The 27265-nt window shown below is 42.8% G+C and overlaps 2 protein-coding genes across 5 annotated transcripts in view; both read left to right on the top strand.

The window, feature by feature from the left end:
- The first annotated feature begins 8802 nt into the window (after positions 1 to 8802).
- On the top strand, positions 8803 to 11837 carry Atp5mc1 (ATP synthase membrane subunit c locus 1). Of its 3 annotated transcripts, none has more exons than XM_027924678.3 (5): positions 8803 to 9057; positions 9646 to 9693; positions 10682 to 10756; positions 11104 to 11285; positions 11626 to 11837. In XM_027924678.3, exons 2-5 carry the CDS (start codon positions 9655 to 9657, stop codon positions 11738 to 11740), a joined length of 411 nt encoding a protein of 136 aa, XP_027780479.1. In that variant the 5' UTR covers positions 8803 to 9057; positions 9646 to 9654; the 3' UTR covers positions 11741 to 11837. The 3 variants fall into 3 exon arrangements, with proteins under 3 accessions (XP_027780479.1, XP_027780480.1, XP_071459428.1); XM_027924679.3 differs by having other exon boundaries at positions 9044 to 9127; XM_071603327.1 differs by lacking the exon at positions 8803 to 9057 and adding an exon at positions 9506 to 9532.
- Positions 11838 to 20374: 8537 nt separating this feature from the next.
- Ube2z (ubiquitin conjugating enzyme E2 Z) overlaps positions 20375 to 27265 on the top strand; it is a 20614-nt gene continuing 13723 nt past the window's right edge. The window contains exons 1-3 of one of the 2 annotated variants that reach the window (XM_027924714.2): positions 20375 to 20809; positions 22762 to 22834; positions 25027 to 25214. In XM_027924714.2, the coding sequence (XP_027780515.1) occupies positions 20487 to 20809; positions 22762 to 22834; positions 25027 to 25214 (584 nt within the window). In that variant the 5' untranslated portion in view covers positions 20375 to 20486. The remainder of the gene's footprint in view (positions 20810 to 22761; positions 22835 to 25026; positions 25215 to 27265) is intronic. The other variant, XM_027924713.2, reaches the window with a different exon arrangement.

Raw genomic sequence — 27265 nt, 5'->3', positions numbered from 1 at the left:
TTAAAATTTTGAGGCAGGGTATCATTAAGTTGCCTAGATGGCCTTAAATTTGCAATCTTCCTCCCTCTGCCTCCAGAGTCATGGGCATTACAAACATATGCCACCACATGCAGCAATCCCTCTTTGGACCTTTCTATTACATTGATTCCTCTCCCCATCCTTAAACTTGAACCAAGAGATATGCCTTTATGGTAACTGTATGTTTAATTCTTCAAAGTCAATGAAACATGTATTCACTACATATCATTCAGAAAATGCACAAAGGATAAAAATCATTTCTTACCTTAATCTAAAAACTCAGAGGAAAACCATTCTCAGAAATATTTTTAAGATTTTTTGGTTCCTCTTTCTGCCTTCCATTAGAAAGTATTATATATTTATTATTTTTAATATGTTTTCTTCCATATTATAGTGAAATATATATATTGCACACATATACACATATATAAAATTGTGGTAAAATATAACTAACAAATTTACCATTTTAACCATTTTTTGTAAACAATTTTTATACTTATTTTTAGTTGTAGTTGGACACAATACCTTTATTTTATTTATTTTTTTTATGTGGTACTGAGAATCCAAACCAGGGCCTCACACATGCAAGTCAAGTGCACTACCGCTGAGCCACAGTCCCAGCCCCATTTTAACCATTTTTAAGTGTACAGTTCAATGGCATTAAGTACATTCATATTGTTTTATAACTGAAGATACATACTTTTAAATCTTTTTAAAATACTGAATAATTCACCACACAATTTATACATTGATGTGTTCAATAAAAGTTTTTAGTATATTTACAGAGTTGTGCACTCATCACCACAACTGGTTTAGAACATTTTACTATCCCCCAAAGAAACCCCATCCTCTTTAACATTCCCTCCCGGCCTTTGGCAACCATTAACTGACTTTCTGTCTACAGATCTGCCTATTTGGGACATTTCCTACAAATAGAATCATACCATATGTGACCTTTTGTGTCTGGCATCTATTACTAAGCATGTTTTCAAGGTTCATCTGGGTTGCAGCATCTATCAGTATTTCCTTCCCTTTTATGACCAAATAATATTCCATTATATGAATCTGGCATATTTCATTGATCTATTTTTCAGTTGATGAAAATTTGGATTGTTTCTCCCTAGGGCTATTATAGAATAATGTTGCTATGAAATTTGTACACAAGTTTTTTCATAACATGTTTTTATTTCTCTTACATTTTTAGTCTACATATGTATATTATGGTGGTTTTGTGTTGAATTTTGAGAAATGCTATATTCTTTTCTCAACAGTCAGGATCATTTAACACGCCTACCATAAATGCTTAAGGGTTCTGATATCTCTACATCCTCAGCAACATTTATTACTGTCTTTAAAAAAATTTTTTTTATATTTGTTGGTACCGGGGATTGAACCCACAGGTGCTTTATCACTGAGATACATCCCCAGCCCTTTTTAAAATGATTTTATTTATTTACTAATTTTGCATTACAATAGCCCCAGCCCTTTTTATGATACTTTTTAATATTGTTTTAGACATCAATGGGCCTTTATTTTGTTCATTTATTTATAGGTGCTGAGAATCAAACCCAGTGCCTCACACATGCTAGGCAAGTGCTCTACCACTGATCCACAACCCCAGCTCCTTTACGATGTTTTTATTTTGGGACAAGGTCTTGCGAAGCTACTTAGGGCCTTGCTAAATTAGCCTCAAACTTGCATTCCTCCAGCCTTAGCCTCTTGAGTTGCTGGGACTGCAGACATGTGCCACCAAGTTGACTTAACTGTCTTTTTAAGTACAGTCACCCTAGTGAGTGTGAAGTGGTATCTTATTGAAATTTTGATTGCATTTCCCAGAAGGCTGACTTTGAATATCTTTTCCTGTGCCTATCTATGCAGATTTTTTGCTTTTTATTTTTCAGTTTTGTCAGCAGTGGGGACAGAACATATGCTATGCCAGGCAAATTGTCTACCACTGAGCTACACCCCTAGCCCTTTATCCATTTCTAAAATTTTATTATATGTTTTTTAGTATATTATTGAGTTATGGTGGTTCTTCACATAATCAAGATAAAACTCCCTGTTCAGATACACAATTTGCAAAATATTTCTCATTCTGTTCTCTCTCTCTCTCTCTCTCTCTCAGATCTTTATGGACACAGTAGTTAGGGTCATCCCGACAAACTCAAGACATGCATGCAAATCGATTTCAGTTCATGATTGCCCCTTTTCCCTCTCACCCCACCCTTCCTGTACTCTACTCGGCTTTCTTTTGCTTTGTCTTTTTACTTTCTCAGTGATTTTTTTTTTCTTTGTTGCAGTACTGGGGACTGAACCCAGAGTTTTGCACACACTACATCTCAGCCCTAATACTTCTGAGATAGGTCTCCCTAAATTGCCCAAGTCGGCCTCAAACTTGTGATCCTCCTGTCTCAGCTTCCTGAGAGCTGGAATAACAGGTGTGTACCATAGCTCCCAACACAAAAGTCTGTAATGTTGATGATGGCCATTTTTCTCTTTTCTTTCTCTTTTTGCTTGTGCTTTGGTGTTATATTTAAGAAAACATAGTCTAGAAGTGATGGGAGGGGAGGGGAAGCGGGGGATAGGAAGGACAGCAGAATAAAATAGACACTAGAATTGCTGAATGTATATACGTGTCTGTATAACCTATGTGATTCTGCAACCTGTACACTTGGGAAAATGAGAAATTATAACCCATTTGATTAAAATGTAAAAAAAAAGAATGTTATGTCTCTACTTTATATACAACCAGAGATATGAAAAATTGTGCTGTATATGTATAATATGAATCACAATGCATTCTGCTGTCATATATAACAAATTAAATAAAATATACAAAAAAAGAAAGCATAGTCTAGTCCAAGGTCACAAAAATATATACATTTATATTTTCTTCTAAGAGTATTATATAGTTTTGGCTCATATTTAGTCTGTGACTCATTTTGAGTTAGTTTTTGTATATGGTCTGAGGTCAGGGTCTAACCCCATCTTTTTGTATCACTTATTGAAGTTGAAGTGACAAAGTGACTATTACTTACCCTATTGAGTTTGTCTTGGAACCCTTGAAGAGTTGGGGGATGTAGTTGAGTGGTAGAGTGCTTGTCTAGCATGTGCAGAGTCCTGGGTTGAATCCCTAGTATGGAAATAAGGAAGAAAGATGACTTGACTGTAAACATGAGAGTTAGTTTCTGGACTCCCACATCTATGACCTATGTATGTATCTGTGCGTATGCCAATATCACACTTCTGTCTTCATTACTACAGTTTGTAATAAGTTTTGAAATTGGGAGTGTGAATCTTTCAACTCTGTTCTTCTATCTTTCAAGATTATTTTCTCTATTCTGGATCCCTTAAATTTTCATATGAATTTTCGTTATCAGCTCTTTAATTTCTGCAAAGAATCCAGCTGGGATCTCATGATGGAGATTGCATTAAATTTATAGATCAAATTGGGGAATACTGTCATCCTAACAATATTAAGTCTTCTAATTCATAACCATGGGATAAAGTTGCATTTATTTAGTTTTTTTTTTTTTTTTTTTTTTTGTGTGTGTGTATGTGTGTGTGTGGTACTGGGGATTAAGCCCAGGAGTGTTCTACTACTGAATTACATCCTCAGCCCTTTTTGTGTGATTTTTGAGACAGGGTTTCAACTAAATTGCCAAAGCTGCTCTCAAACTTGACATTCTTCTGTCTGAATCTCCTGAGCATCTGGGATTATAGGCCTGCACCATCATCCCTGGATTGTAGTTTTCTTTTCTGGTGATGTTAATATCTAGTTTTTGTATCTAGGTAATAAAACATCACAGAATGAATTACAAAGAACACACTCCTACCTTTTTTCTAAGAGTTTGTGAAAAACAGGCACAATGGCGCATGCCTGTAATCCAAGGACTAATGATAATTCTTTGATTTATTTATTTTTTGTATCAGGAATTGAACTCAAGGGCACTTTACCACTGAGCTACATCCCCAGCCCTTTTTGTTTTTTGAGACAGGGTCTCACTCGTTTGCTTAATGCCTTGAATTTGAAATCCTTCTACCTTAGCCTCCTGAGTCACTGGGATTATAGGCATGTGCTGTCATGCCCAATAATTCTTCTTTAAACGTTTGGTAGAAAGGTTGAGGTTCCAGTTCAGTAGTAGAGCATCTTGTAGCAAGTGCAAGACCCTGAGTATGATCCCCAGAACCAGGAGGAGGAAAAGTTTAAATGTTTGGTAGAATTTACAACAAGTCATATAGATCTGGACTTTGCTCTGCAAGAAGTTTTTGGATTACTAATTCAGCCTCTTTTCTGCTACAGATCTGTTGAGATTTTCTATTTCTTCAAGTCAATTTTACTAGTTTGTGTCCTTCTAGGAATTTGTCCTTGTCATCCAAGTTGTTTAATTTTTTGGCATACAAATGTTCATAATATTCTCTAATAATTCATTTTCTTTTTTATAAGGTCAGTTGTGATGTTTTCTCTTTCACTCTTATTTTTAGTAATTTGAGTCTTCTGTTTTTCTTGGTTCATCTAAGTAAAAGTTTGCTAATGATTTCAAAGAAGCCGGGCATGTTGGTATGTACCTGTAATCCCAGTAATTGAGGAGGCTGAGGCAGAAGGATCACAAATTTGAGGCCCTAAGCAACTCAGTGAGATCTTGTGTCAAAATAAATAAATAAATAAAAGCTGGGGGATGTAGGTTGGTGTAGCATCCCTGGGTTCAATTCCCTATACCAAACAACAAACAAAAAAACATGGGGTACTGAAACCAACTACATCTGGGCATTATAGCTTCTACCTGTAGTCCCAGCTATTCCAGAGGTGAGGCAGGAGAATGGCTTAAGCCTAGAAGTTTGAGGCCAGCCTGGGCAATATAGTGAGAACCCTGTTAGAAAACAAATAAATTAAAAAGAAAGGTGGCACACACCTGTAATCCCAGCAACTTGGGAAGCCGAGGCAGGAGGATCACAAATTTGAGGCCAGCCTCAGTCATTTAGTGAGGCCCCCAGCAACTTGGCAAGACCCTGTCTCAAAATAAAAAGTAAAAGGACAGGAGATGTAGCTCAGTGGTACAGCACCCTCGGTTCCGTCCCCAGTACCAAGAGAAAGAGAGAGAGGGAAGGAAGAGAGGGAGGGAAGCAAGGAAGAAAAGAAAGAAATCAACTACAGATTAAATATATCTAACCTGAAAACCTCCAAAATCCTAAACTCTTTGAGAACTAACAGGATGTCACAATTGAGAATTTCCCCTCCTAACTTCATGTTCATATTTCATATACACCTTTAATACATAGCCCAAAGGTAACCATCAGTCATAATGCAGGTACGCTAAAAATATTGTACAAGATTACCTTTGGGCAGCTGGGTGAGGTGGTGCATGCCTGTGATCCCAGTGGCTTGGGAGGCTGAGGCAGGAGGATCATGAGTCCAAAGCCAGCCTCAGCAAAAGCAAGACACTAAGTAACTCTTCGAGACCCTGTCTCTAAATAAAATACACACACACACACACACACACACACACGCACGCACGCACGCGCGCGCGCGCGCGCGCACACACACACACAAAAAGCTGGGGGTGTGGCTCAGTGGTAGACTGCCCCTGAGTTCAATACCCGGTACCGCCCCGACCCCACCCACCCTCCCCCGCAAAAAATAAGATTAACTTTGGGCTATGTGTAGAGAGTACTGAACCCAATATATAAAGACCTGGATATCACAACTATCAATCTGGTTATGATAACCTAAACAGCTACTAAGTGACTAACATAGGGAAAGCCTATACTGTACTACCCTATGCTGGACAAAGGGATGATTTACATCCAGGTCAGGACAAGGAAGGACAGCACAAGATTTCATTACCACCTCAGAGTGGCATGCAAATTTAAAACTTATGCATTGTTTATTTCTGGAATTTTCATTTAATACTTTCAGAACAGGTGATCATGCTTATTGAAACCTTACACAGCAAAATCAAGGATTAGGGCGACTACCATAATAGATGAAAGCACACAGCACAGAGCTTCTCATATGGTGAAGTCTCAGCTTCTCATATGGTGAAGAGTAGCTTATCAAAGCAAGAGACACTTGATAATCTGCTCAGAGGTATATACCAGTTATGTGGTGGAGCTCCAATGGGAATTTGAGATGGTGTGATTTCGAAATTCCACTCCTTCCATTATACCACACTAGCAGAATATTTTAAGTCTCTCTGTATATTATTTTTTGCTCTTCACCAATGAGCTCCATTCCCTAATTTTTTTTTCTTTCTTTTCTTTTTCTTTTTTTTTTTCCTTTTTCTTTCTTTTTTTTTTTTTTTTTTTTTTTTTTTTGGTACTAGGGATTGAACCCAGGGGCACTCCACCACTGAGTCACATCCTCAGCCCTATTTTGTACTTTATTTAGAGACAGGGTCTCACTGAGTTGCTTAGCACCTAGATTTTGATGAGGCTGGCTTTGAACTCACTATCTTCCTGCCTCAGCTTCCTGAACTGCTGGGATTATTGGTGTGTACCACCATGCCAGCAAACCCTTTTTATTTTGAAATGAGGTCTCACTAAATTGCTGAGGCTGCCCTTGAATTTATCATCCTTCTGCCTCAGCTTCCCACGTTTCTGGGATTACAGGAGTGTGCCACCATGCCCAGCTAGACCAGAGTTCTAACTTTCCAGATCAGTGTAAATTTTAATATTTTTCCTGTTATAAACTTAATAATACAGAAATATAGTCATACTCAGCTGGGAGTGGTGACACACACCTGTAAACCCAGTGGCTCAGGAGGCTGAGGCAGGAGGATCATGAGTTCAAAGCCAGACTTAGCAACTGAGCAATTTGGCGAAGCCCCAAGAAACTCAGTGAGACCCTGTCCCTAATGAAATATTTAAAAAGGGCTGGAGATGTGGCTCAGTTGTTAAGCACGGCTGGGTTCAATCCCTGGTACAAAAATAAATAAATAAATAATTAATTAAAAAATAATAATATAGATTTTGATGAAATATAAATATAAATCAACTTATTATCATCCAGAATTAACTATTAGCTCTATATATTATCTTTCAGGTTTTTTGTTTTTTTTTTTTTTTTGTACTGGGAATTTATTTAATCCAGGGACCCTTTACCACTGAGCTATATGACCAGGTATTTATTTTCATTTTGAGTCAGGGTCACTCTAGACGATTTAGGGAGGTCTGTCTCAAAATAAAAAATAAATAAAAAGGACTGGGAGGGGCCGGGGCTGGGGCTCATCGGTAGCACATTTGCCTGGCATGTGTGAGGCACTGGGTTCGATTCTCAGCATCACATATAAATAAATAAAATAAAGGTCTATCTACAATTAAAAAAAAAAAAAAAGATTGGGAATGTGGCTCAGTGGTAAAGCACCTTGGGTTCAATCCACAGCACTCAAGGAGAAACAAAAACAGTTGAACATGGTGGCCACCAACTGGGGAGGCTGAAGCAGTAGGGATCACAAGTTTTAGGTGAGCCTTGGCAACCTAGTGAGACCCTGACTCAAAATAAAAAAACAAAAGGATTGGGGATGTAGCCCCATAGTGCGTCCTGAGTTCAACACTAGTACCAAATAAAAAATTTTAAAAAAATAAATTAAGGCATGAATTGTGTTTCTTTCTTTTTTTTTGGACTAGAGATTGAACCCAGGGGCACTTTACCACTGAGCTATATCCCCAGTCCTTTCTATGTTTTATTTCCTGAGAGGATGTCGCTAAACTGCCAAGTCCGGCCTTGAACTTCAGATCCTCCTGCCTCAGCCTCTCAGTTGTTGGTATTAGAGGCATGCAACACTTCACTCCGCTGTTTTCATTTTTTATAACCTCTGCAGTGTTCATTCTTTTAATAGAATCTTTGTGCTTCTGATTATTTCTTCAGGATATGTTCCTATTAGTGATATTACTGGGTCAAAGAGAATGGAGCGCTTAAAGGCTCTCAATTACTCAAGAAATACTGGGTCAAAGAGGATAGCCCATTCAAAGTTTTTCAAATAAAAATAAACATTGCCAAACTGCTTTCAAGGAAGCATTGCTAATTCATAATTCACCAGCAGTTTGGGAGAGTGCCTGGCTCACAGGAATTTAAAACAAAACAGCTTTTTTCCCATTTTTTAAAAATTGGCACATTATGAATATTATAGTGGAATTCATTGTTACATATTCGCACATGCTTACAATATAACACTATAATTTGGATATCCCCTTTCAAAATCTGCTCTTTTGATAAATGAGAAATGGTGCGTTTAAACTTCTGTTTCTTTGATTAGTAAGGCTGAACGTTCTTTCCGGCAATATATATTTCTTCTTTAGTGGATTGCCGCTAACTCCTTTGCTCTCATCTTTCTACCGGGGTGATTTTATTCCTAGAAAGCTGGTTTTACAATATAAGCTTCATTTATTTGGGAAAAAAAAAAAATCTCGGGTTGTTAGTCCATAACTGCAGAGGCACACAAAGGTGCGTTCACCACCGGGGAACTTTGCAGACTGCCTTCAATTCCCAAGGCGGAAACAGAGGTTTCCACAAATCGTTAGAGTGGGAATTGCTGCAAAGGCGTCGGCTCTCGGGAGCAACATCTCGCGGGATTTCAGTACTCCTCGGGGGTCTCCGGCCTGACTACAAGTCTCGATATAAAACGACGTGAGGCCCGAGTGACCAAATGAAGGCTCGGAACCAAGGTCACGTGTTCTCTGCGTCAGGCGTCCGGTCATCTCTCCCACGCCTTTTTCTTCAGCTTCCATCTTGGTCGCCATTTTGTGTGAGAGGTTCTGGAAACTCCGAGTCCCGCCGACTCTATGGTCGAGCTTTTCGGGGATCGACCAATCGTAACCCAGATCTAAAGGGAAAGCCCCGCCTTTACCCGCATAGAGGCGGGAATTGCCACGAAGCTCCTGTGGAGAGAGAGGAAGAAGCTGCAGAAAACCAATAAGAAAGGAGGAGTCGATGACGTCAACCAATGGGAATACGGGGGATTGCGACCAATGAAAGCGGAGGGACCCCGGGACACGTGGGTGGGGGAGCTGAGCGCTGAGACCAAGGGCTGAAGCAGAGAGGTGAGTCAGTCACCTTGAGCAGGGCGAGCGCTGTGGGCCAAGCAGAGGCCTTAGGGCAGTGGGAGTGCAGGTGACTTGGGGCCGGGAGTCAAGTGATCTGTAGGGTTGTAGGCCGGACCCTAAGGAGGGATATTTGTCCCCAGGGCTGGGAGAGACGATGGGGAAATCTATAGCTTTGTCAATTAATGTTAATTACCAACGGTAATGAGAGATAAACGGCCACTGGTGGGGTGAGTAGACATCTGTGTAACATGGGCAAGCAGGACCTTGTTCGGCATCTGCCCAGTTTCCGCCTCCAGTCTTCCCGGGAGACAGTCCCCTTTTGCAACATTTCTCTCTTGGGGCCTGATCTTTTATTTTTTTCGGTGCTCCCTCACTTTCTCTCTGCAAAGCCGCTGTGCAGAAAGTGGTGGACCCGGAATCCGCCTTCTGACCTCTAATGCCCTCAGCTGGGGCACGGTGCATGGAAGACAGGGTACGGAGAAGACAGGGTGGGAGGTGAAGGAGACGGCAAGAAGGCCGCCGCTATATCCAAACAACCTGGCTCTCAATTTTTCTTTCTTTTTTTTTTTTTTTAAATCTATGCAGACTGAAAAAATGCAGACCACCGGGGCACTGCTCATTTCTCCGGCTCTGGTAAGCTGCGGCTCCGGGGTGCCCTGTAGTGCCATGTGTGGTGTGGGAGTCATCGGTGTTTAATGAATGGACTGAGAGGAGCATGGCGTTCTGATGATGTTGGCTCCTTGGGGAGGCTGTAGGATGTGAAACAGGTAACCCCTGTTTATTTGGGCCTATAAACCAAGCTATCTTGGCTTTGAAGTGTCCTCTGAGAGTTTAGATCCGACCTTTACCCTCAGTCTGGCTCAGCCATAGCCATAGCCAGACAGTCCACTAATTAGTGATTCTTCACTTTGCGCATTAGAATCTCCTGGGGGCTTTTAAAAATATTAATGCCCAGACTGCACCTTAGACCAATTGCACAGACTCTGGGAGGGGGGTAGAAACCCAGGATTTTTTTTTTTTTTTTTAGAACTTCCAGGTGATTTCAATGTTCAGCCAAGTCTGAGAACCAGTGCACTAAAGCATATTTTTTAAGAAGTGGTGTTACAGAGGGTTCTCCTTAGATGGCTATTCCAGGTGCCACACCATTGGAAGTGGTAGCAATGGGTAGATTTTGACAAATATTCTTCCTCTGATTCCTTTGGTGATCTGGGTACAAACTCTTCTTGGACCTGGTTTGATATAAGTGTGCATTATTATTATATTCTGGGAAACTGAGGTTGTACATATAGAAGTGAACTTTGGCACATGTATTGTATTGTTTTGGTTTGAGTTTTAGTGCTGGGGATGGGACCCAGAACCCTGTACATGCTAACCATGTGTCATACAACTGAGCTGCACCTTAGCCTAGTACATGGTTCCAAATTGTGATGGTTGCCACTGCCAACTACACCAGGCTCTGGGGCAGCTCTGGTGTGGGCTTGCCTGGTAGAAACAGGAATAAATTACTTGACCTTGAAGTACATTGGATTTTATGACTTTGTAGTCATGTTTAGAGAAGCTCATCAATGAGGATTTTTTTTTCTTGCCTGATTTGGAGACATATGTCTTTCTGATTTTTCAGATCCGCTGTAGTAGGGGTCTGATCAGGCCTGTGTCTGCCTCCTTCCTGAGTAGACTAGAGGACTCATCTAAACAGGTAAGGAAATAAGGCCCCTTTTAGAGATCTCCCCAGGCAGAGATCTTTCAGTTTGGTTTGCTTTTAGGCCTAAGGAGAACAATTAAAGGACTATGATGCTCTTAATAGTTCTGTTGCACCAAAAATGAGCATTGTAGGTTAGAAACTTGGAATAGTGGGGTGTGCTTAACCACAAAACTTCACTGGCCCTATCTGAATACAGACCCTAAGACTAAGTGTACTTTCTGCATTCAGGATTCTGTACTTGTCAGTTTGCCAGCAGTTTCAGAGCTCAGGTGGGTGAGGTGTGGAGTAGAATCAGCCATCTGTCCCAATGCCATACTTTCCTTTCTTTCTCCTCCTTCTAGACTTCCTACAGCAGCAGCTCCCCACTCCAGGTGGCCAGACGGGAGTTCCAGACCAGTGTTGTCGCCCGGGACATTGACACAGCAGCCAAGTTCATTGGTGCTGGGGCTGCCACAGTTGGTGTAGCCGGATCAGGGGCTGGCATTGGAACTGTGTTTGGCAGCTTGATCATTGGCTATGCCAGGTAATTTTGAGGTGGCCCAAAGCATCTCCCACTGTAAGTTTCACCCTGTTTAGGCAAATCTTCAGTAAGAGGTGCTCCCTACTGGAGCCCTCAGTTTGATTTCATCTACCTCCCACTTTTTCCACTGACCTCTAAACCAGAATCTAAATATGTGTCCAGCCAGGTTGACTTGGACTCTCCAAATTGTTGCTTTATTTGCCTACCAAATTCCTGAGATCCCTGCAGGCTAGGCCCTCCCAGTCATAGCACACTCTTCACCTCATCCTCCTGTGCCCTCTACCCCTACCCACACTCATTTTTTTCCTCTCCCTGGGTTGGCATCTGTGTCTGTCCCTGGCAGGAACCCGTCTCTCAAGCAACAGCTCTTCTCCTATGCCATTCTGGGCTTTGCCCTGTCTGAAGCCATGGGGCTCTTCTGTTTGATGGTCGCCTTCCTCATCCTCTTCGCCATGTGAGGCTCCGTGGGGGTCACCCACAGGTCCCTGCTGCTTTGACTCCACTGGTGCTGGAGTGTGCTGAGCTGTACCATTAAACGATGTTTCTCTAAACCCATGCCTTTGTCTCTGTCCTTTGACCTTGGAGAGAACCTTGGTGGAAAGGTGGGAAGAGGGACTTGGGTCAGCTGTTGGTAATTAGGAAGTCCTTGGGGCTAGAGAAACCACTGCCACAACAGTGTCAACATGGAAAATTCTCATCTCACAGAGGAATGTGAATTTATCCAAATAATAATTGTACCTTTTCTTCAAATTAGTATATTAATATGTAACATTTTTGAGGGACTTAATTTGCATCAAGCTCTATACCAAGTAGTTTTGTCTGTTTCTTTTTGTTTTTGTACCAGAGATTGAACCCAGGGGTGCTTAACCACTGAGCCACATCCCTAGCCCATTTTATATTTAGAGACAGGATCTCACTGAGACTGGCTTTGAACTTGTGATCCTTCTGCCTCAGTCTGCCAAGCCCCTGGGGTTATAGGTACATGCCACCACTCCCAGCTTGTACTAAGTGTTACAACAACGGTTTTATGAATTATAAGCACACCCATTAAACCAGTTTCATAAATGAGAGACCCATGCTTAGAGAAGCAAAATAACTTGTCCAGAGTCACAGGGCTGATAAGAGGCAGAATCCCCAGTTCGTCCTAGGCCAGCCTGACTCTTTCATTATTAATTGGTTAGCTTTGCTTTTGGGGGTGGGTGGGAGGTGGTGCTGGGGATTGAACTCAGGGCTATTTTACCACTGAGCCACATCCCCAGCCCTTATTATTTTATGAGATTGGGTCCCACTAAGTTGCCTTGAGGTGGTGATCCTTTTGCCTTAGCTTCCCAAGTTGCTAGAATCACAGGCATACACCTCTGCACCCAGCAAGTAAGATATAACTAAACTGGATTGTTTGAGACAGAATCCCACTCTTGCCCTGGCTAGCCTGAACTCAGCCTTGGAAGTAACTAGGGCCATAGGTACATTCTTCCATGCCCAGCTAGCTCTTTTAAGCCCTAGCAGGAGTAAGCCATGGACAAAATAATGCAGAGGTGCTTGGGGACATGATTTGTGTTCAATTGGATGGTTTCAAAGAGAATGTACCTCAATTTACTGCAAAACTTCTGTGAAATAGTAAAACCAAGAACTTTTCTAATAATGTTAAGAACACCTTCCAAACTGGGCACAGTGGTGCATGCCTGTAATCACAGTGACTCAGGAGACTGAAGCAGAAGGATTGCAAATTTGAGGCCAGCTTTAGCAACTTAGACCCTGTCTCAAAATAAAAAGGACTAGGGTAAAGTGGTAGAGTGCCTCTAGGTTTAATTCCCAGTACCCAAAGAGTTAAAATACATAGACTAGGGATAACCAGGTGCAGTGGCACACGCCTGTAATCCTAGCAGCTCAGAAGGCTGAGGCAGAGAAGGATTGGGAGTTCTAAGCCAACCTTACCAAAAACAGTGTGCTAAGCAAGTCAGTGAGACCCTGTCTCTAAATAAAATGCAAAATAGGCCTGGGGATATGTCTCAGTGCCCCGGGTTCAATCCCCAGTACCCATCCCCCCGCCCCCCCCCCAAAAAAAGACTGGATAGGGGTGTAGCTCAGTGGTAGATCTTGCTTGCATGTTTGTAGCATGTTACAAGGCCCTGGGTTCAATCCCTAGAATCCCCACCTCCCTGCCAAAAAAGTGGATTTAATGTACATGTAATTTAAAGATAGTCCTACAGGTACTTAGGCACTAAGCTGCTTCCTAGGGGATTTGGGGGAGGCAAAGAAATCTAAAAGGTTCTTGCTCTCTTGGGGCTGGAGATGTGGCTCAAGCGGTAGCGCGCTCGCCTGGCATGCGTGCGGCCTGGGTTCGATCCTCAGCACCACATACAAACAAAGATGTTGTATCTGCCGATAACTAAAAAATAAATATTAAAATTCTCTCTCTCTCTAAAAAAAAAAAAGGTTCTTGCTCTCAAGAATTTGGGGTCATTAACAGACTGGAAACAATGCCCTACATTATCAAATATGTGAGTACAGGAAGCTATGTGCCTATGGAAGTTTCAAAAGGAGAAATCAAGGAGGTCTGCATTAGGTGTAATAACATGGGCTGATATTTGAGCACTTTCCATGATTAACTTCACATTCCAATGAACAAGACGTTTGATAGAAAAATGGAGGGAAAGCTCAGAGAGGTGAGGCATCCTGCCTAAAGTCACACAGCTGGCTAGTAAAGCTAGGATTCAAACTCCAGAACCTGTTATTACTGTCTTGACTCATTTGACATTTGCCCAAGTTAAGTGACATGTCCAAGGTCATACAGCAGGCCAGCAATTCCATTCCAAGTCCATCTGACATTTAATCAACAATCATGGCCTTTCCACTTTAAGATTTCTCAACCTTGGCATATTTAGGGCCAGGAAATTCACTTTTGAAGGGGAAGTAGTCTCCTACACAATGCATGTTTAACAGCATCCCAGTTCTCTACCTACTAGATGTCAGTAGCAACTAACCCCACCCCCAGGTTGTGCAACCAATTAACAAATGTCAGATATTAACAGATGTCCCCTGGCTAAGAGGCAAATTCATACTCAGTGAGAACTAGTAGTCTATCAATCTACTGATTCTGTTGGCTTCTTCACCTTAAGTTACTCAAGTTTGCCTACAGAGCCCAGGAATCTCAAGGCCAAAGAGAAGGTATGGGACTGAGGTTAGAGTGGCAGCTGATGTGTCACCAAGGGAGCAATGGATGAACTGGTAATGCTGTTACACAAATGGAACACAATAACCCTTTGGGATATTACATTGGCATCATTTCGAGGTCACTTGCTCTGGAGGTAATCAAGGAACAGCCCCCAGGGAAGGCAACTGCCTTTTTGTTACTGTGGAGTGCCAGGAACCTATTTTTACCAAGAGTCCAGTAAAAATCTCCCTTTGGGATTCCAAACAGTCCTGGAATTCCTAGATCTAAAACCCAAATTGCGCCATGTGCATTGTCCCATGTCTGTAGTCCCAGCAACTTGGGAGACTAAGGAAGGAGGATCACAAGTTCAGGTCCGCCTCAGCCTAAGCGACTTAGTGAGACCCTGTCTCAAAAATAAATAGGGCTGGGGATGTGGCTCAGTGGTTAAGTGCCCCTGGGTTCAATCCCCCATACCAAAAAGTAAAATAAATGAAAAATAAGAAGATCTGGGGATGTAGCCCAGTGGTAAAGTGAAAGTGTCCCTGGGTTCAATTCACAGTACAAAAAAAAAAAAATGGAAGTGTGGTTGGTAGGGTCAAGGAGTCCTTGGGGGTCAGAGAGGATACTCCCATATCCATAACATAGGTTCTTTATATAGCTTCTATGATCTACAGGTTGGTACATGGATGGGACCATTTTCCTTAGTACAAAATATTTGTAAGTGAATCCAGAAATGTATTGTTCTTGGGAGAGGGTCTTATTTTTATTCTTAGAGGGCAAAAACCAATTAGAAACCGGAGCTAGGATGTAGCTCAGTGGTAGAGTATTTTCCTAGCATGTGTGAGGCACTGGGTTCAATTCTCAGCACCACATAAAAATAAAAATAAGTAAAATAAAGGTATTGTCCATCTACAACTAAAAGAAAATTTTAAAAAATAATAATAATTAGAAACCACCACACAGTCACACCTGTGATCCCAACAACTTGTGATGCTGAGGCAGGAGGATCACAAATTCAAAGCTAGTCTGGACATCTAGTAGGTAGAGAATTGGGATGCTGCTAAGTCTGGACAACTTAGTGAGACGTTCTCTCAAAAATAAAAAAGGACTGGGGCCAGGCATGGTGGCACACATCTGTAATCCCAGCAGCTCAGGAGGCTGAGACAGGAGGATCGCGAGTTAAAAGCCAGACTCAGCTACAGCGAAGCACTAAGCAACTCAGTGAGATCCTGTCTCTAAATAAAATACAAAACAAGACGGGATGTGGCTCGGTAGCAGAGTGCCCCTGAGTTCAGTCCCTGGTACAAAAAAAAAAAAAATGTAGCTTAGTGGTACAGAATGTAGCTTAATGGTAAAGAATCCCTGGGCTCAATACTGCAACAACAAAAAAGAGTATTGAGGGACAGCAGTGATCTGAACTCCAGGACACTTGTCAATCTATCCTTTGGGGGAGAGCACTTGCCACGAGCAAGGTGCTACCAAATATTGTGGCACCAAGAGATGGCTCAATGCAGGGTAGGCTCAAGCTGGGGAGTAAAAGGAGGGTTTGATCCAGGTTTTTCGGGGAAGACTGCTCAGACATCAACCTTCAGAGGCCACAGGAGTTGCTCTAGGAAGCACACTACTGCCCTCTGGCCAAGTTGCCAATGGAGAGCAGCCAGGTGTTGCCTTGGAAAAGTCAGTGAGCACTAGAAGCGCTGCCAGCTTACCTTGCCCTCACTCTCTGGCCCTTCTTCTCCCTCAGCTTCAAGGCCCCAGATTAAAACTCCTATGGTAGGTGGTGAGCTGGTCCTTTAAGCAGCTGTGATCCCCTGTAGTCCTTCTCAGGCCTTGACTCACAGTTTTTTTGTGCAATTTTAGCTCTGGCCAAGGTAAATGCTCGATAAAAAGAAAATGGGCATCCCTGAGGAAGAGGAAGTAGAGGAAAAATCCTAAAAAGACCTGTGGCCAGGGGAAGGGCAACTGGCAACTATGTCCTTATTTCACTGAATGGCAGGCCCTAAAGATACAAAGATAGGTACCACTGCTTCCAGTCCTAGAGGAGGTCATTGAGTGGCCAGACAGATGAGTAACCAAATTACTAAAATAAAAAAAGTGGTATATGCTATAAGAAAGGTATGAGTAATCAGCTCTGAGAACCAAAGGAGGGAGTAATTAAAAATGACTAATTAATAATAATATGCCTAGAAGTGTTAAAGGCATATTAACATTAATGTATTCCAGCCAGCCTTGAAGGATAAGTAAGAATAATAAGAGTAAACAGTCATCGAGCATTTACCTTGGCCAGTCACTATGCCCATTCATTATCACATTATCCCTTTTTAGTAGCTACTGTTGTTTTCCCAGTTTTACTAAAGAGGAACTGAGGTTCAGAGAGGTTAAATAACTAGGATTTTCTTTGTACAGTAAAGGGAAGATTATTCCAAGTAGAAAAAAAAAAAAAAAACAGGAACAAAGGGCGGGACACGATGGTGCACACCTGTAATCCCAGTGGCTCAAGAGGCTGAGGCAGGAGGGCCACAAGTTCAAGGCCAGCCTCAGCAATTTAGCAAGGCCCTAAGTAACTCAGCGAGACCCTGTCTCTAAATAAAATATAAAAAAGGGCTGGGGGGCTGGGGATGTGGCTCAAGCGGTAGCACACTCGCCTGGCATGCATGCGACCCAGGTTCGATCCTCAGCACCACATACAAAGATGTTGTGTCCGCCGAAAACTAAAAAATAAATATTAAAAAATTCTCTCTCTTTCTCTCTCAAAAAAAAAAAAGGGGGGGGGGAGGCGCTGGGGATGTGGCTCAGTGGTTAAGCGCCCTAAGGTTCAATCTTTGGTACCAAAAAAAAAAAAAGGAACAAAGGCTCAGTAAAGAGAAAGGAGCTGGACAGGTGAAGGTGTCAGTTATTTGTGTAGTGCTTGCCACTTGTCAAAGCACTTCTGGAAATGTCACACTTAATTGTTAGGAAAACCTTGAGAGGTAGGAATTATCACCATTGTATAGATGCAACAACAGGCTGCAAAGAAAGAAAGAGTATGGTTCAGATTAAAAACTTGAACCTCTTTTTTCTGAATCTGTTTGTTATGCCTCATCACTACCACACCTTGCAGTTGAAAACAATGGTGCAGCAGTGAGGAGACACACTGAGGGATCAATCCTCTCACACTACAGGCCATCTTTGGGCATCTGCAGTCTGTAGCCATGAAAGAGCTATGGTGTATTTTTATTTGTTTTCTTTCTATTTTGTACCAGGGATTGAACCCTGGGGCGCTTAACCACAAAGACAGTCTCCAGCCCTTTTTGAGACAGGGTTTTGCTAAACTGCTTAGGACCTTGCTAAACTGATGAGGCTGGCTTTGAACTTGAGATCCTCCTGCCTCAACCTCCCAAATCACTGGCATTACAAGCATGCACCACTGCGCCTGCTACGGAGTGTTTTTTTGTGGCACTAGTGATTGAACCCAGGGGCGTTCATCGCTGGGGCTACATCCCCAGCCCTTTTAATTTTTTTTATTTTGACACAGAGTCTGGCTAAGATGCTAATACTGGACTCAAAATTTATGATCCTCCTGTTCCAGCCTCCCAAATACAGGGATTACAGGTTTGCACCACTGTACCCAACTGGTTTTATTTACTTTTAAAGGAGTTCAGAACTGAACAGTGGCCCGTATCTGTAATCCCAATGATTTTGGAGGCTGAGGCAGAAGAATTCCAAGTCTGCCAAAGTGCAGTGTGTAATCCCAGGGGTTCTGGAGGCTGAGGCAGGAAGATCAAGAGTTCAAAGCCAGCCTCAGCAATGGAAAGTCGCTAAGCAATTCAGTGAGACCCTGTCTCTAAATAAAATACAAAACAGGTCTGGGGAAGTGGCTCAGAGGTTGAGTGCCCCTGAGTGCAATCCCCAGTACCATTAAAAAAAAAAAGAAGAAGGATTACAAACTTGAGGTTAACCTGGGCAATTTAGTGAGAACTGTTTCAAAATAAAAAATAAAAAGGGCAGGGGAAGTAGATGTAGCTCTTTGGTAGAGGACCCCTGAGGTTCAGTCCTCATTACCACGACCAAAAAAAAAAAAAAGTGAATAAACCATATCATTTCAATAGGCATAGATGCACAGCACAACATTCAAAAGGTATGAGAAGGTATATTTCCTTTGACCCAATTTGTCAGCAACCACACCATTCAGAGGCAACCACTGTTGGTAGTTTCTTTTGTATTTTTTTACTAATATTCTGGCATCTTTATTACAGTGATAAAATGTTATACCAAAAAAACATAAAATCTGTATAAACTAGTATATTGGTTCATTTTACTTCATTAGGTACTTAGGATTAAGTACCTAAGTTATTTCAAGCCTGGTACTGGGTTCATGGATAACAAACACATGGCTTAGAGCCTCAAAGATGTGTGTATATGATGGGGGTGGAGAGTGATATGAGGCAAAGAACACCAAAGGACCATAAGTAGTACAAGGTAAAATATAGTAAATGTGGAAGAGTTCCAAGTAGTGACAATGTCACATAGCAGTTTGAATTTGTTTTCTGGAGTCAGACAAATTTGGCCTAGAGCCCCAGTCATTATGCCACTTGCTCTCAGAGTAACCTGTGTAAGTGACTGAACTTCAGTAAGCCTCTGTTTTTCCATCTGTCAGAACAGACTAATAATAGTCCTTACATCATAGGGTTGGTAAAAGAAATAAGACAAAGCAGATAAAGAACCTGACATTGAGCTGGGGTTGTGGCTCAGTGGCAGAGCACTTGCCTAGTATGTGTGAAGCACTGGGTTCGATTCTCAGCATCTCATATGAAAAAATGAATAAAATAAAGGTCCATCAACATCTAAAAATAAATAAATAAGAACCTGACATTAAGCATTCAATAATGTAAAAAATAATTTTTTACCTCTCAGTAAATATTGGCCATCAATATTCTGGTCCACAGTCCATTATTGGAAATTAGCAATACTCTGAAAAGCAGATTAAAAAAAATTGGCAGCAAACTCCAAAGTGAGGCTAATAATCTTAACATTCGAATATGTACCCAAACAAGTATGACCTTTCTACACTTCACTGCAGAAATATCAGGGTATTTGTCTACTGGGTGCTGCCCCACGCCTCCTAAGTATCTCACTTTAAATTTCTGAAACAACATCTGGCACTTCTGGTTTCCAAACATTATGAGTATGTATGTATGTATTATTAATTAATTAATTAATTAATTTTTGGAAGGCCTGTTTTTCTTAGTCCATAGGATTATTTCTTAAGGAATCCTCGAATGATTTATTCAGTTCTTGATTCCTGCAGATTAAAGGATTTCTTGGGAAGAAAAAGTGCTGAGTTTAGGAGTCAGGCCCGATTTTCCTTCCTTTTTACCAAGCTCCTCTAGGTCTGTTTCATTATCCCCAGGGCAATGCCTAGTAACAGTGTGTGGCCTTTAGTAGGTCCTTCATAAATATGCTGAATAAACTGAAACGAGGTGGCTTTTCATTCGTAGGTTCTGATTCCGTGCTCTCCAGGTTCTGCCCTAGGCAGGGGGCAATGGTAGCCTGCCCTTGGTGGACGACCGCGCTGGGAGCGAGGATCAATCACAGAGCCTCTCGGACTGGAAGGACGCTAAGGGAGTCAACTCCTTCAGTCCTATAGGATAACAGGATCCCTAGTCCTACCCCTGGGACACGTCTGAGGGAGGGTCGCTCTAGTTAAGAGAGGATACGGCTTTCCTCACCCTCGCCTTTTAACTTCTTCTCCCCTTTCCACACTCAAAAATGAAACATTCCACGGAGCTAAGCTCTCAGCTCCTCCCGCAAGGCGCAGTCCTAGCGCGGGCCCAGAACCCTCACTGGCCCGCTAGTTCCCCCTCCCCCGCCTGGAGGACCGTAGGTGGACGCTCTTGCAGAGCGCCTCTCGCTGGTCGGGGCGGGGGTGGGAGGAGCCAGCGCCGCCCAGGCTAGGGAAGCAGAGGGTGGGGACACTCTGGCCCGGCTCTCGGTGGTGCGGGAGCGGGCGGGAGCAGCGGCCGCTCTGGTCGGCGGACGTGCTGCCGAGCAGTCCCGGAAGCGAAGCAGCGATGGCGGAGAGTCCGACTGAAGAGGCGGCGACGGCGACGGCGGGTGCCGGAGCGGCGGGCCCCGGGGCAAGCGGCGTTGCTGGTGTGGTCGGTGTTAGCGGTAGCGGCGGCGGGTTCGGGCCGCCTTTCCTGCCGGATGTGTGGGCGGCGGCGGCGGCGGCGGGCGGGGCCGGGGGGCCGGGGAGCGGCCTGGCTCCGCTGCCCGGGCTCCCGCCCTCTGCCGCTGCCCACGGGGCCGCGCTGCTTAGCCACTGGGACCCCACGCTCAGCTCTGACTGGGACGGCGAACGAACCGCGCCGCAGTGTCTACTCCGAATCAAGCGGTGAGCCGGGGTTTTTCCTCCCCCAGCCCCGAGTTCCGGGGCTCGACCTTCCCTGCCCCCCACCGTTCCTCACTACAGCTCACCCCCGCGGCCCAGTTCCCAGCCCAAATATTGCCAGCCCAGTGCGCCGGGGTCCTAGTCACTTCTTCCCCTTCCCACCCCGCCCCCAGCACCACAAGCCCTAAATCCCTTCTCGTTAGCCCAGGTCGACCCCGCCCCTCGGCAACCTCCGGTGAGCCCTCAGGCTCTGTTCCGGACACCCTCCCCCACACCCCTACCTCCCGCCCGAAACCCGACCCCTTCGCGCTTCAGTAACACCCCCTCCCGCCCTCCGCGCCGCCCCTCTTCCCTCTTCCCCTCCTCACACTACCTAGATGCAGCCCGCAGGCCCCACCCATCGGTCCCCCCTGGTCTCTTTTAGAGCCGGGTTTGTAACGCACACTCTGCTTGCTTTGCCCTGCGGTACACTCGAGCTAGCCTTGGTTTTACCCTCCGTTTCCTCAAATCCCCACCACAAAGTCCCTTTCCTTGGGCTAAATCGCTGCCCTCACTCTCCCAGATCTTCCCTTTAACCCCTTTTCTGGTATTCCAAAGCTGTCCACTCTCTCACCTGTTCCCGAAACTCAGGTTCCCTTTCCCTCAGTGTCACTCTGGATTGTAATAGCCCATTCAGAACCTTCTTTCTTGTATTCCCCCACACTCTGCCGGCGTCTTCTGGTTAACTTTTGTGAAGTGGATGTACTCAATTTAAATATAGGAACAAAGGCCTAAGTCCTTTCTGTACTTACTTGTTGGGTGACTGAACTTAGATCATATCATTTAGTAGGTAATACGTTTTGCAAAAATGTTTAGTGTAGTACTTATCAAATGGGAAAAGAGTAGTACTACCAGTATTAAAATGTTTCCTCATGACCAGACTGATCCCATTCCCCCATGACAGAATCCTCATCTAGGTATTATCTCCCACGTTTCAAGTTTCTTAATATGTCTCTCTACCTACTTTTCAAGGTTGTAATGAAAATTAAACATTACAATGTGTGTAAAGTACCTGGCACAGTGCCTGACACAGGATGCCAACTATTGCCATCTCTAACTCAAACTCAGCACTCAACTCTGACATTCCTTCAGCCATTTCATTCCTGGTACGCCTTTGAGTTTAGCCCATACTTCTTTGGCTCTGATCTGTCACCTTTTTACACTTTTTATGCCCCTACCCACCCTAGCAAGTCCCTAGATATTTCCTCATATAGAATGGTCTTTTTTTTCCTTCGGCCTGTTGGTCTCAACTGTTCCATTCCTATTGGTGGTATGACCTAGAAGTTCTCTCATCTGTAGTAGTCACCATGTGTTATCTTCCAGATGTGAGATTCTAACTATATCAGAGGGTCCCCCTCCCCAGCCTGAAAAGATCTCTACCCTATTAGTCTCTTGGGCAAGAAGATCACTGATAATCTTGCTTTCTGTGGCTTGCTTGTTCATAAAATTACCTTGCCAATGAGGGGTCCACTGTATGGTTTATGGAATTAGTTTTTTAGTGGAGTTAATTATGCCTTCCCAGTTACTAAAAACGATCCTTATTTTGCATTCCGTATAGTACCTGGGAATCTTGGAGGTGGGAAGTGAATGAGTTGTCATGTGGGAGGAAGTGAGAGTAAATGGGATGTGGCTTTTCCAAGGTGATATCTGATGCCATTGGGATCTCTGATTTTTCTCCCCAACTCTTCTTACCCTCCCCCTAAGGAAACAATGCCCCTTTGATAATAATTTGCTGTCTGCCTGCCTGACAAGTACTGAAATTTCTCAGCCAACAAGGCAGTACAAACATTTGTGGTACCCAGTACCACTTTCTCCAACCTGGGCTTCAATGAGGTGATAACAGCTGTCCTGCTCAGGGGATTCCCTTTTTCCCTCTTCCCTCACTCCTTCCCCTACCTCCTCTTGGTGTTATACAGGGATATCATGTCCATTTATAAGGAGCCTCCTCCAGGAATGTTCGTTGTACCTGATACTGTTGACATGACTAAGGTATGTAACTTGATGGGGGGTTGGGGGTTATTGGGAAATGGGGCCCATGACGTTGGAAGAACCTAAAAGAGATTATTCAGCTTACCCCTCTGGTTATAAATGAAGAAATCAAGACCCCAAGAAGATAGGTGGGTTGTCTGAAGTCATATAATGAGGTAGAACAGATCCTTGAGCAGGTATCTGTTATCGGGATGCACATAAAAACTAGCTGGCTTGCAAAATCCTGGTCTATGCCTATTGTCCCAGCTTAACTATTAATAGGCCACTCTTTCCCTCTTAAAATGTTCTAGTCAGGCTGATAAATTATATGATCACCCTATCCATTGTACTACACATACTACACAGCTCTTTTCTGATCTTGCCTCTCTTGACTTACCTGTGGTAATGTAAATCAGATCCAGGGAAAGTTGGGGATAGGGTCAGCTTGGCTGAAGTGTTTGTGGTAAAAGGGCCTTTTTTAGATGCCTATCCTTATTGGTTGTTGTTGAATGTCCCTACTACCCAAAGACCATTCCTCTCATCCTCCACACAGATAGAAAGCTTAATACATAATGTCTAAAATTCCTCTGGCATAGATACCCAGGTTTCTCTTATTGAATGCTCTGACCTCAGGAGTGAATTCTCACGTAAACTGATGTTGGGAAAAAATGAGATTGATTAAATCTAGTGTTAAGTGAAAACAGTTTCAAATTTCTTAAAGTAGAAATTCACTTTTTATATTGTTGGTATATTCTTATTTTGAATAAGCTACCCTTTAACTTGATTTTTTTTTTTTATGTGATTGGGAATGTATTTCCTGGGACATCTTGTCTCCAGTCAAATATTAGTGTTAATATGTTGTTTCCTAGGGGTCCCAGAATTGATGCCATGTTGAAATCAGTTGAGTTTGCTATTCCAAATGATTGGGGGCTAGAATATAACCCAAGGTGTTACCAGGGAAAGAAAGGGACTGCAGCTTGAGGCATGGGATTGATTGCAAGGTCCTTTTCCTCTTTGCTGTTTGAATTCTGAGCAGACTTTAGGAACTTTTGAAATTGAAATATAACTGAGTCAGTTTAGGTTTTCCTGCCTTTAAGAAGGAAAATAATGTTCAACAATTAGGGCTTAAGGAAGAAGAGAATTTAGTGTTCTGTTTAAGGAATGCTAATTTTATTTATTTATTTATTTATTATTTTTTTAACCAGCAGTGTTAGGGAAAGTTCTGGGAATGGTCTAATGGTCCTGAGTGGAAGCTGAGTTTTTCCCATTTTTCTCAGGTGTATGCTGCCTCAGTCACATCCTCCAAAGTAGGTTTGATCCTCTGTGGAGGAAGCAAGTAGACAACTTAGATATCATTGTAATCCTCAGGTTTACACTGGCACTGGTGCTGTGGCCTCCATTTCCTTTCCTCTTTTCCATTCATCATACCTCCCCTTCATGCAACATACATGTGGGGTGGAGTTGCATCATATGCATATTTAATCTAGGTAAATGCAAACATACATACTCAATAAAAATATGTATGGCTTTCTTTAAAATGCTAACATTACATTTTACAGACCCATATTATATTTTTTTACATTGATATTTTGTCCATTTGTTGTATGTAAAATTGATAAGGGATGTCCCTAGAAAAACCATGTTTTGCTGGGCATCGTGGTACCAGCCTGTAATTCCAATGGCTTGGGACGCTGAGTCAAAATGATTGCAAGTTTAAAGCCAGCCTCAGCAATGGTGAGGCACTAAGCAGTCTCTAAATAAAATACAAAATAGGACTAGGGATGTGACTCAGTGGTAGAGTGCCCCTGAGTTCAATCCCTGGTAACCCCCCGCCCCCCCCAAAAAAAAAAAAAAAAAAAAAGGCCTGGGGATGTGGCTCAGTGGTTAAGTCCCCCTAGGTTCAATCCCTGGTAACAAAAACTGTGCTTTAAGGGAGGGATACTAGGGGTGGTTTTTGAATAGATTCAGTTTTCACCTTGGGCTCTTAACTTTAGAACATGACCACTGACTCAGATGCTGCTCCATTATAATGTGATTTTTAAAAAAAATTTCAATCTGTATGTGAATACAGGATGTTCATTCTGCATAGTGAGGATATGGAATATGGACACCAGACTATGAGCCCTGCTTCTGCCAGGGGTAGCAGGTGGAAGCCAGGAGGGGTTGGGGTCGGGCATCACCTCACAATTTTGAGATGGGGTTTTATTTTGCAGATTCATGCATTGATCACAGGCCCATTTGACACTCCTTATGAAGGGGGTTTCTTCCTGTTCGTGTTTCGGTGTCCGCCCGACTATCCCATCCACCCACCTCGGGTCAAACTGATGACAACGGGCAATAACACAGTGAGGTTTAACCCCAACTTCTACCGCAATGGGAAAGTCTGCTTGAGTATTCTAGGGTAAGAGGAGACTTCTAAGTGGCCAAGTTGGTTGTTAGAAAATAATTACTGTAGGGACACCCTTTATCAATTCTCCCAAGAGTGGTAACATCACTGGTGTTATACCAGATACAAAGGAGGGAAGTTAAATTATTACATACAAAAGGGATTTCTTATGAAATGGTTCTCAAAGCATGGTCCCTGAGCCACAGCAACAGCATCTGCAGATTCAGGGCCCCACCCCAGATCTACTCTTATCAGGAACTCTTGGGTGGGGCTAGCAGTCTGTTGCATCCTCTAGTTTGAGAACCACTCCTTTAGGGGACTAGGGCCCTATTCTGAGAAAGGCTGCAGATCTGTGCCATTCATGATTGTGGATGTCTTTCTTGAGTCTTTCAACGAGTGGCTTTGGAGACAGCAGTGGTGGTGATAATGGTTATAATTTAACAATTGAATGAAAATGTCTGACATTGAAACTCATGTCACATATGAAATAAAACTATATCTTCCTGAAGATTTTGCTTCATGGAGTTCCCATTTATTCCACCCTATTGCCTTTGTGAGTTAAAAGCTCAGAATGAAAATGACTTCTAGCATATTGTGGGTTGGTCTTTTTGTTGTGGTCTGAACTTTTCTGGAGTGGACAACAAATATAGGTTGAAGGTTGAGAAAGTTGTCTAAACTGGTGATCCTTTTTTCTTTATTCCTGTCAAGACATTTCCAGGTTTGTGTGGGGTTTAAAAGGAAGCTGAAGCATACTGAAGATATGATTCGTTTTTCTAGATAGAACTTTCCCAACTCCAGGGATATGTTCTGCTGTGATTATGGCAGTGTGACAGTCCTTTAAATGAGGTTGTCTTTTCTGCACTTGTGGAGTGGTTGAGCATGTGTGTGTGTGTGTCTATGTATTACCCCCATGGTGGAAAGGAAATTTAGTCATGAAATTTGTTCATGAAAGTGTGTTGTAATAAGTTCTCCCTCATTAGGCCAATATGAAGCTCCTTGGGCAGACACCAGCTCACAAGAGAAACAGGGAAAGTAAAGTGGTAGGGTGAAAGCAGCAGAATTGTGTTGTGTGGAAAAAGAGAAGTTACCCTGAAATTGAAATTTTGCCAAGCCAGACACGGTGGTACACACCTGTAATTCCAGATCCTCAGAAGGCAGAGGCTGAGGCTGGAGGATCGTGAGTTCAAGGCCAGCCTTGGCAACTTAGAACATGTTTCAAAAGTTTAAAAAATTTTAAAAGGTCTGAGGGAGGGTATAGTTCAGTGGTAGAGCACCACTAAGTTCAACCCCTTTACTGTTAAAAAAGAAAGAAAGAAAGAGGGGCTTGGGTTGTGGCTCTTGCAGAGTGCTTGCCTGGCACATGTGCAGCACTGGGTTTGATTCTCAGCACCACATAAAAATAAATAAATAAATAAAGGCATTGTGTCCATTTACAACTATATATATATATTTTTTTTTTAAAGAAATTTTGCTATGAAGAATCAGAGTCAAAAATCCCTACATGTTCTTAATTGACTATATTATCATCAGCCTCATTGCTTCCCTCCCTACCTAGAAAAAATACTGGGCCGACCAAAAAAAGGGGGGAGTGAGAGTTGACCCTATTGATTTGAATTCCCAAAATGTAAAGTCATGGAGAGCGGGGGTAGAGTTCCTGGGGGAGCAGATCTAGAAAGAGCAGGTTGGAAGCGCTTAAGAGCAGCCTCCAATGAACTTACAATTGCTTGTAAGTAACTTAGGCCTTCTTTGCTTGTAGCAGGGAAAGGACAGTGGCTGGTTAACTTGAATAAGCCAGTCCTGGCTGAGGTTTTGTTCAGCTTTCAGCTCCAGTGCCATCTTGTCAATAGAGCTAAAATTAAATGTTATTAACTGACTTCTTAATACTTGATTAGGTTTATAAAAGGAGCAGCTTTGGTATTTATCTTCATGTTCAAGTTGTTTTCTACATATATCCCTTTTTTCTTCCTCCTCTGGCAGTCTCATGTGGTCTTCAGAACACTCATTGAGGGCTTGGTACAGAACTCTATCCCTGATCATCAGTCCTACCATATGGCCTCTAACCAGAT

This window comes from Marmota flaviventris, chromosome 17 (assembly GCF_047511675.1).
Source record: "Marmota flaviventris isolate mMarFla1 chromosome 17, mMarFla1.hap1, whole genome shotgun sequence".
Lineage (NCBI taxonomy): Eukaryota > Metazoa > Chordata > Mammalia > Rodentia > Sciuridae > Marmota > Marmota flaviventris.
The sequence above is the reverse complement of the archived record's forward strand: the minus strand, read 5'-3'. Positions and strand labels throughout refer to the sequence as shown.